This window comes from Echinops telfairi, unplaced genomic scaffold (genome assembly GCF_000313985.2).
Source record: "Echinops telfairi isolate 266 unplaced genomic scaffold, ASM31398v2 ScPeMD7_4;HRSCAF=17, whole genome shotgun sequence".
Lineage (NCBI taxonomy): Eukaryota > Metazoa > Chordata > Mammalia > Afrosoricida > Tenrecidae > Echinops > Echinops telfairi.
In genome coordinates this window covers 52,001,176-52,011,991 of record NW_022103900.1, presented here as the reverse complement: position 1 = coordinate 52,011,991, position 10,816 = coordinate 52,001,176, and the positions used below count along the sequence as shown (strand labels likewise).

Here is a 10,816-nt window from a genome sequence, read left to right as displayed (position 1 = left end):
TTTTTTAATGGAACTGTTATAGACTACTGATACATGTTTAAATTGGTACAGTTTCTTTAGAAAGTATTTGTAGTACCAGCTAAAGTGGAATACAAACATACCTGAAAAACAAAAACCAAATCTACTGCAACAGAGTCCATTTGGATTCATAGTAATGTTTATAAGGTGCCAGGGGTTGTAAATCTTCACATGAACAGATAGACTAGTCTTTAGTATCGTGGGCTAGTCTTGGGGATGCTAACCAAGAAGTTCAACAGTTCGGACTCAGGAGCCATGACAAAGGAAAAAGATGAGGCTTTCTGCTCCCATAAAGATTTATATCCTATATAAATATAATTTATAATTTATCAAGGGGTCACAGGGTGGTGGGTGGAGGGAGGGGAAAAAAGAGGTGCTCATACCAAGGGCTCAAGAGAAAGTAAATGTTCAGAAAACAATGATGGCAAATATATACAAATATGCTTGATACAATGAATGAATGGATTGTTGTAAGAGCTGTAAGAGCCCTCGATAAAATGATCTTTTAATTTAAAAAATTATCTTATAATTCAACAATTCCTCTCGAGTTCATGTTGACTCATAGCAATCCTATAGGGTAGAACTGGCCTGGTGAGTTTCCGAGACTGTAACTATTTAAGGCAGTAAAAAGCCATGTATTTCTCCTGAGGAGTGGCTAGTGGTTTCAAACTGTGGACCTTGTGGATAGCAGCCCCATGCTAACCACTATACCACCAGGGATTCCTCAAGGGCTATACGAGGCCATGAAATCATCAACACCAGCTAATATTACAGGCTTCAATAAAGAGAAGCAGTTCCAGCCATCACATTAGGAGTAAGTAGGTTGACGAGTATGGCTCACATCTGATACGATAAATATCCAAATGGTCCTTGGCAGATAAAAGATTCCTGATTTAAAGAAAGGCCTAGAAGACCTCAAACACGAATGCAAGTCAGAAAGTACTACTCACAAGCTTATGGAAATTTTATTTTTAGTAATATCAAAGGGGCACTCTTGGTAGATTTACCAGAAGGGCACTGGGTGACCACGTGATCAATTGCAAAAGCAAGGTTTGTAATTGTCAATGTATTTTTTTTATGTGCTTATTGCATATCTTTCCTTTGTTCAGGTATGATATATCAGATACACTGGGCTGTGTTTTCATTTATATGTATAATAGATGATAGATGATAAGTATAAGTGTGATTTCATCAATGTCCAGAAATTATATAAGTATATGGCTAAAAAATTGTGTACAGGTGCCAGTTTGGCAAGGGGTGGATTGAGTTAGTTTATTGTGCCAGCCTGGCTGATAGGCACATGTGGGATTCATTCAAGGGCAGACAGATGAGTGGCTCTGTAAGTCTCGCCTTTCTTGTCTCTCGCTCTTTGATCATCGGGCCAGTGTGCAGCTGCCTTGCTTGTTCTGTGCCTCAATTTGCAAGCTACACTACCTGTGGGACAGCTAGCCCATGGACTGTGTCACTGTAATTTGAGGTCCCTTTAAGATTTGCTTCGCCACACAATTGTAATTTACATCTCTTGAGCTTGGGACTGATTGTTGACCTGGCTGACTGTTGGTGATCTGCCTTGCTGTTTGCTGCCTGTGCCAGGATAGCCTGATTCTCTCTACAGAGGACTACCTGGCAGTCCTCAAGACTTGAAGGACTGCCATTGTCTCACACCTCTCTCACAGGAGTGAGTTGCACTGATCCATTTGTACTGCTTTATAATTTAACACTTCATTTCTTATATTATATATCTATCTGTATATAATTTCACTGTTCATTTCTTATGTTATATATCTATCTTTATAAATATATATATAAAATTATTAGCAATCTGGTTTTCTCTCTCTAGAGAAACCTGTCTAACACAATATATATGCTTGACTGATATTGCTCCTCTAGACTAAAACATAATCTAACTCTGTGAAAGCAAAAAGGGAAACTATGGAAGTTATGCCCAAGCTGGAAAGACTGGAAGGATCCCGGAGTAAGGTGACAAGCCCCAGATATACACCCATATGTGCATATGCCACAAGTGCATAGGACAGGAACAAAGTATATAGATGCATAGAACAACATAGGTGAATCTCAAACATATTACATTAAATGGAAGAATGTCTTCCAAACACAGTACATACTGAATCCCATTTACATGGGTTACAGAACAGGCAAAGCCAAATCTTTGGCTTAAAAACCATAAGATTCATGGTTGATTGTGAGGGTAAGTTTGATTGTATTGGTTAAGATTTATATACTTTATTAATTTAAAACCTAACAGGAAACAGAATTGTAAACAAATATTAATTCTGGTTAATATAGATTTGGAAGTAATTAGGAGAAAACCTGATGCTGGTGGCACAATGCACTAAGCACTGGGCTAGGAACTCAAAGGTCAATGGCTTCAATTCAGCGGCTACTGCATACTCTCTAAAAGAAGACTGGTAGTCTCGGACCCCCTAGGAGCAGATGTACTGTCTATATGGTGGCGATGAGTCAGAATAGACTTAGCAACAATAGGTTTGGTTTGGGGAGTTTATACTAATGTTGCCTGTTAAATAGAAGTGAGTGAAAAGAACAGGAAGGATCGGAGTGACGATGGCTAAACGGACAAGCAATGATGTATGGCCAAATGTTTTAACCGCAGGTGCTGTAAACAGTCTTTTAACTTTGTGTATGTTTAAAATGTTTACATAATAAGGTGTTGAGACAAAGTGTATGGCATTTTCATAGTGTCTTGAAAGATATACTTTACCTGCCGTCTCTTCTAAGGGCAAAAACAATGCCATCTTTCTGGAAAGGAAGCAGCTTTGCTCTTAGCTTGTCAGGCAAATAATCCAGCTGGTTTTCAGATTCACTTGCCAAACAAGAAGTTTGAGGCATACGAGGCTTTCTCATATTACGAACTCTATGCATATCGACCCTGAAAACAAACAGACCATACAGCAACGTGAGATGGGTGAAGTAGGCACAGGTTAAGTATATTCCATAATCCAACGCAATTAACACTTCATTTCTTATATTATATATCTATCTATCTGTATATAATTTCACTGTTCAAATGATAATGGAAAGATGCTAATATATAATCTTGATGTATTATCTACACAAGAGAGACAACCATTAAATCATGATCCGTTAACAAGCTACGGAGAAAATTTAAAGCACTGAGTCCAAACACAATTACATAATGTACAACCTAGGAACTCAACAGCCTGTAATGCACTGAGCCACAACATAAGCCATACAGATGGGCCTGGACGGGTAAACAGTGTGTTCTGAAAGTTGGCAGTTTGAATCCATGCAGTAGTGTTGTATAAGCAGGAACTAGTCAAATGCTTCAAGAAAGATAGCTGTGAAAACCTGCGGGCTAGTTCAACTCAGTAAGACATGGGGTTGTAGGGGTTAGAATGACCTTGACAGTAATGGGTTTGGTTTTTGTGGTTTAAAAACTCTCCTAGACAAGAAATTGTTAAGACTGGACTTCTGATAAGATGATGGAGTAGGCAGAAAAATGACTTGGATTATCTACAACATAGGCACAAGAAATCAAATGAAAGAGATACAGATGAAAATACTGGAAGCCTAAGCTTCAAGTGACATATAAAGAAATGGACTGAATACTGACTATAAGAAACTGAATGAAAGCAACATATAAAGAAACGGAATGGTGAGCTGTCAAATAGTCTGACAGCACATAGCCACTTTGAATTTCTAAGTGCAGTTGATATTGGGGCAACAAGCTGATTGATAATCCCTCTGCTTGCCCAGGGTCATGCAGCTACATGCCGACCAGAGTGGTGCATGTTTTCCCCTTATTTCCCAGGTTCTCCCAGGGACCAGAATGATCAGTTCCCTCCCCCTTTTTTTGTATTCCCTGGGGGTTTCATCACTCTGCTCCCCCTGCTGCTATGCTGCATGCTCTCAGCGCCTGACCCCAGCGTGATGGGGCTAGACCGTGCACTATTCCCACTCTGCTGTCCCCGCAGCACCATGGTTCAGTGAGGGATGCCATGTCCCATGGTGGGGCCAGCCCTACGATCCTCCCTGTGCGTGTCTGGGAGGGTATTGTTTATATCTCCACAGGAGAGGATATATAAATGCTGGTGACACCTGCACCCCTACATGGCCCCTGTTCCAAGCCAGGAGGTATGCCCTCATGAATCAGGCACCAGTCCAAGCAGGCCAGGATGTCCTCCTCCCTCTTCATCCTTTTCGTTTCTCCTGTGTGCTATAATCTGATGCACCTCTCTACCCAAGCTGTAGCCCCAGTGCTGTCCTCTGAAGTGCATTCTTCTGGGGGGTAGGCAGGGGGAAGGTCTCCACATAGTTGGGGTTGGGGCCAGACCCGCAGACCTCTCTATTGGTTCCCTGGTACATGCTGGTATGTTGTATTCATGTCTTGGTGCATCGGGTTGAACCTGGTCTCTCTCTCCCTCTCCCCACTATCAGGACTTCAATTCTATCTTACAAATAGGATTAGACCAGGGAATCCACACTGCTACAGATAAGAGCCCGAAACACAGAGAATCCGGAGATACCAGTAGGATTAGGGGATGGTGGGGGGAGAAAGAGGGAATCGATCACAAGGATCAATCTAGAACTGCCTCCCAGGGGGACAAATAACAGAAAAGTGGGTGAGGGGCGATGGAGGATGATGTAAGAAATGAAAATAATAATCTATAACTTATCAAGAGTTCCTGAGGGAGGGCGGGCGGGGGAGGAGGGGGGAAGAAATGGGGAGCTGATATCAGGGGCTCAAGTAGGAAGAGAATGCTTTGAAAATGATGATGGCGGCAAATGTGCTTGACACACTGGATGAATGTATGGATTGTGATAAGAGATGTAAAAGCCCCCAATAAAAGTATTTATAAAAAACAAAACAAAACAAAAACAAGTGAATCAGGCACGAGAACATGCCACTCCTATGTTTGGTGGCACTCGATTGGCATTGCCTTCGACCTGGAGAGCATAGAACCAAATTGAGCTGCCTGTCCCCCACCCCCACCCCCGCCCCCCTACCACTCTAGGCCAGAAGTAATGCATCAGATGATCATTCCCCCCACCCCCAGCCCCATCAGCCTCCTGGGAACAGGGGCGCTGATTTACAGCGCCCTCATCAGCGCCCTCCTTGGCCAGCACATGGAGCAGATGGTGTTCTGGCTCCTCACAGGGCAGACGTGCTGCCTGAGAATCACACACGCCCACTTCATCTTTCATTTCCTGCCCTTGTTTGTGTTGTTTTTTTCCTAACTGCCTTTGTCTTTTTCTTAGTTTTGTTTATTTCCCCTTTTCCAACCCTTCCTATTCTTTTTGTTTTACTTTACAACTCTTTTCCTTTCCCTTTCCTTTCTTGCCTCTTTGCTTCATTTTAAAAGTTTTCCTCATCATTTTTCTTCATTTGTTGTAATTATTTCAGCGTCCCCCCCACCCCTCTCGCCCCGTTTGATTTTATTTCTCTCGTGTTCTTGCTCCCTTTTTGGTTCATTTTCTTTTGTTGCTGTGGTGGTTTTTTCCCCCTCTGGTTTTTCTTTTCCTTGTCCCATGGCTGGGAAAAAGCAGTAATGCCTACATCATCTAGGAAAAGCCACATTTGGTGCAGCATTACTGGACAAGCATCATCATCATCAGCTCTTGCACCACTAGATTAGCACCAGCCCAACCCACCTCAACTCTACATGAAAAGACAAAAAGTACCTGCACACACACTCCCATCCTCCACCACACCAACCAAGAAATAGGTACTGAGACCATCGATGCTCCCAGGCTAGCAAGCAAAGGAACACACACTTAGCAATAACAAAACAAAGTACCTGGGTAAAACACTAACTTACCAACTACATACAAATATAACAACACTACAACCTTGGTTCACTTGAAGAAACAAGACAGACTGGCATAAAAAGTGACAACACAGAGCCAGAAAATTTTCCTGGGGAAAAAATAACACACTTGACAAGGAATTCAAAAGAATATTTAAGTATCTTCAAGAGACTGAGAGAAAGATCAAGGAAAACATTCAAAATCAAGGAAAATACAAAAACAAACAAAAAACAATCTCTTAGAGCTCAGGAGAACACAAGAGCAAGGGGAAAAATGGAAGGAAAGAAAAATAGAACCCATACCCAAAAAGCAGATACAAAACCAGGAGATTAATATCACGATTTCAGAAATAGATAATGGATTGAAAGGGGGGGAATGAATCCATGAAAGACAGAATTAAGGAAATTTAAGATACCCAGAAATGAAAGGAATTTATAAAACTGAGACCAATTTTACAATACTGAAGGAAGTTCTTTGGCCAGAGAACCAATAAGCTCTTATTAACATACATGGCCTCACCACCCAAAAGTCAATCCAGATATACAAGTATACCAAGTAAAATTAAGAGAAAAAAAAGAAAATCAGAGATTTAGTAAACACTAAATTAGCAGCAGCAGAGGAAAGAAGAAAATCCATAAAATAACTCAGCACAGAAATTTAAAGAACAAAGAGACCAGCAGCATTGCTTGAGCGCATGCTCAGGTAATACACAGCAAAAAATTCATACCTATTGATAATTGCACTGACTGTTAATGGATTAAACACACCACTGACTGATAGTGGCCCTAAAGGACAGGGTAGAACTGCACTTGTGGGTTTCAGAGACTGTAATTCTTTGAAGGAGTAAAAAGCTTCATCTTTCACCTACAGAGTGGTGGTGGTTTTAAACTGCTGACCTTATGATTAAAAGTTCAACATGGAACCACAAAGGCTCAAGTAAGAAAATAGGACATCAACATGCTGCAAACAGGACACAGATCTTAGCCCCAAAGATAAAAGAATCTAAAAATCAAAGGATGGAAAACATGTATCAAGGAAATGGCACTCAAAAGAAAGATTGGCAATATTAATTTCTGATAAAATTGACTTTAATGAAAGGAAGGCTTAACCTATCAATTGAATTGAAGTCTGAGGAAATCTCTTTGGCATCATAAGCCTTTTCGTGTGAGGAGAGATGTAGGAGTTGCGTTCTCTTCGGCTCTTCGCCTTCTGCAGGAGTTGGATCTTGAGTCTGGTTCCTCAGTCCCAGGAGCCACCAGCAGAGTAGACAGTGGATTCATTTGGCTGACTTTGGACCTCTACATCCGTCAGCTTGTGTCCTACACTGCCTCTGCTTCATCATCTTGGTCTGGCTCCTAGATCACCTACTCTGTTGCCTGCAAAGGCCAGGAGACATCAGCAGACTACCCTGACTTGAACCAGACTTATCTATTTCTACACAATATAAGCCATTTCTTGAGCTAAATCTCTTTCTATACACAACACATACAAGTGTCACTGGTTGTGTTTCTCTAGAGAATCCAGACTAACAGAGACATGCAGAATATTCCATCCAACCGCAGTACACTACATATTCTTTCCAGAACAATGGCATATGTTAGACCACAAACAAGCCTCCAGAAATTGCAAAACCACTGAAGTACTAGAAAGCATCTTCTCAGAGCACAATGATATAAAATTAGGAATCAAGAATAGGCAGATTGAGGAGGGGAAAATCTAATATATGGAAACTAAATAATAACTAACATGAAAACTACTGAGTGACAGATTAAAAATGAAATATAATTTCAAATTATTAAATCAAAGGAAATGAATATACAAGACACAAAGATTTGGGGATGGAGCATAAGAATTGCTCAGAGGGCAATTTATAGCAATAAGTCCACACATCAAAAAAGGAAGAAACAAAATCAACACCTCGGTGTATTATCTGCAAATAAAAAAGAAAGCAACAAAATAAGCCTAGTCACCACAAGTGAGAAAAAAAAAGACCCAGGTAGAAACAAAAGAGAAAAAATTAACAAGATTTGAAGTTGGTTCTTTGAATGAATTAATAAAATGGGCAAAAGCACTGGCAAAAACCTACCAAAGCAAAAGAGGATGCAAACAACACAAATAAGAACTGAAATGGAGGACATCACAATAGGTCCCACTGAAATAGCATAATAAGTGAATTGACCGTACTCGAAGAAACGTGAAAACCTAGAAGAAATGAACACACTCCAGAAACACACTACCTTCCTAAACCAACACTGCCTAGGGTAGAGAATCTGAACATACACCTAACAAAAGGAGCCCTAGTGGATTGGTAGGCGAATAACCACAAGATCCATAGTTTGTCCTCTCTTGGACTTACTTTATTTCAATAATACCAATGGCTAACATTTATTGAAGAATAAACTTGTGGGATATAAAGACTTTTCCCCAGCTTTGTCTCTCCCAAAGATATGCCAAACATTAGAGGCTATTTGCCAGCACACGTGGGAGGTCAGATACATTCAGCCTTCAGACTATGGTCTGGTACCACCAAAGGTGGGGCCCACTCCCTGCTGTTAAGGACAATGGATTACTTCTCCCTGAAGGCATTCAGACATCAGTCTGGACCACTGTAGGTGAGGTTCACATACTGATAATGGTTTCCATGGAGAGCCAGAGTACAGGTCAAACCTGCTCAGCGACATACAAAATTAGGCTGCCTCCTTGAATCTAGGATCTGCCCATCTTGTCACTTGTATATCCCCAATCCCTCCCCTTCCTATTGCATGTATACCCCTAGATTGTCTCCCTTTCATCACTGTACTACCTATAGCACAACTCCTTCTTGTGATGTATGTCCTGACACACCCCCAAAAGATATTTAAGCCTTGGTTAGTAATAAACGGCTCTTGCTCTCTCCTGCAATTCCCACCTGCCACATCCTTACATGGACCACCGAGCGGGGCTGAGGTGAGCATGCTACCATGAAATGTATCTGACCCCATTATTTCAATCTCTCTTTATCTCTCCTTATTTTCTATGACTTTAATATAACCTTTACTTATTACTGCTGTACAATTGTGCCTATTGGACCTGTGATTTGCTAGGGGCTGGCTACCTTGACATAAAACAAATGGCCTTGGTGGCATAGTGGGTTACAGGCTGGACTTCTTCTAACTACAGGTTCAGCAGTTTGAAACCATGAGCCACTCCACAGAATAAAGAAGCTTTCTGTCACTGGAATGCTTTACAGCGCCAGGGAAATAAACACAGGGGTAGTTCTGCCCTGTCCTATAGGGTCACTGAGTTAGAATTGACATGATGGCACTTAGTTTTTGCTTTTTGTGTGACTGTGTTAAAGCTTAGATTCTGAGCACTAGGCTTGCAGAAGGCTACAAATAAGAGTGAACACCTAAAATCTGTTTGCAGAGTACTCATGTGGATTAAGTTGTGACTGAAGTCCTTCAGACTATTTCCTTATTCTAAGATAATCTGGTTTCTTTGATTCATCAACCAGAAAAGTCTTGACCTCAGGCAGATCGCATTAGAAAGGGGATTTCCCTCACCAACCCACCCAAGAAGCTGAGACAGGGACAGTCTCCCTTCAGGGTTTGCCTGATCAAGACTTCCTTTTTAGGGTCACAGTCACGTGTTATGTCCTGACCACGCCTTTGTCAGAAGGCCCTGGATCAATCTAAGTCAGCATTTCTCAACCTTTGGGCTGCAACCCTTTTGGGGTTCAAATGACCCTTTCCCAGGGGTTCCCTAAGACCATCGAAAAACAGGTATCCGATAGTCTTAGGAACCAAGACACCACTCCTTTATGCGTCCCCAGGCGAGTCTTCCCACATGCAGATACGTCCACATATGAGTACAAGGCGTGAAGACTATGTTACACCATGCTTCAAGACAAAATTTCATTTATTTGTAATTAGAAATAAATATTTCACAATATATCATTACATATTGGGTTTTTTAAATCATTTTATTAGGAGCTCATACAACACTTATCCATACATGCATCTGTTGTGTCACACACATTTGCACATTTGTTGCCATCATCATTCTCAAAACATCTGCTTGCCACTTAAGCCCCTGGCATGAGCTCCTCATTTTTCCCCTCTTATAATTACTGTTTTGTGATTAATCGCTATGGTTTAATTATATTCAATTTGTAACAATGAAAATGCATCCTGCATATCAGATATTTACATTATGATTCATAACAGTAGCAAAATTACAGTTATGAAGTAGCAACAAAAATAATTTATGGTTGGGGGCCAACACAACACGAGGAACTCTGTAAATGGGTCAGGGCATTAGGAAGGTAGAGAACCACTGTCCTAAGCTCTTCTGTCAGCTTAATGTAGATGTCCCAATCATGGTCCCATTCCCATTTCATATACTGTATATACTCGAGTATAAGCCGACCTGAATATAAGCCGAGGCACCTAATTTTAACACAAAAACTGGGGACTTTTAAACTCAAGTATAAGCCTAGGGTTGGGAAATGCAGCAGCTACTGGTAAATTTCAAAATATAGATACCAATAAAATTACATTAATTGCGGCATCAGTAGGTTATATGTTTTTCAATATTTATTTCAAAGAAAAACAGTAAACTAGCTCTGTAAGTGCAAAAGAGGGTCAACAAAAACAATATGGTATCAATAATAACTTTAAAAGTGCAAAAACCTTAGTTCAATCAGCAACCAAGCTAAAACACAAGAGTTAAAATCCTCCAAAACTGGATTCCTCCTCATCATGTCTGTCCTGACAGAGCTTCATTTAGCTGGGGTGAGGTTATCAGCACAGACATGGTCAGCATCACTGAGTTCCCAGTCATCCCCATCACTGCTGTCGTTCTCATACACAGCCCTGTCTTCACTGCCACCCATAGCATTACTAAGGCCACATTTCTTTTTTTTTTTTTCTAAATCATTTTATTAGGGGCTCATACAACTCTTATCACAATCCATATACACATCAATTGGGTAAAGCGCATTTGTACATTC

General features: G+C 40.8%; 1 protein-coding gene across 1 annotated transcript in view; it reads right to left on the bottom strand.

Moving 5' to 3' along the window:
• The window catches only part of ZRANB3 (zinc finger RANBP2-type containing 3), a 259,543-nt gene that overhangs the window by 240,249 nt on the left and 8,478 nt on the right, over positions 1-10,816 (bottom strand). The window contains exon 2 of the mRNA XM_030887987.2: positions 2,759-2,926. Within this exon, the coding sequence (XP_030743847.1) occupies positions 2,759-2,919 (161 nt within the window). The 5' untranslated portion in view covers positions 2,920-2,926. The remainder of the gene's footprint in view (positions 1-2,758; positions 2,927-10,816) is intronic.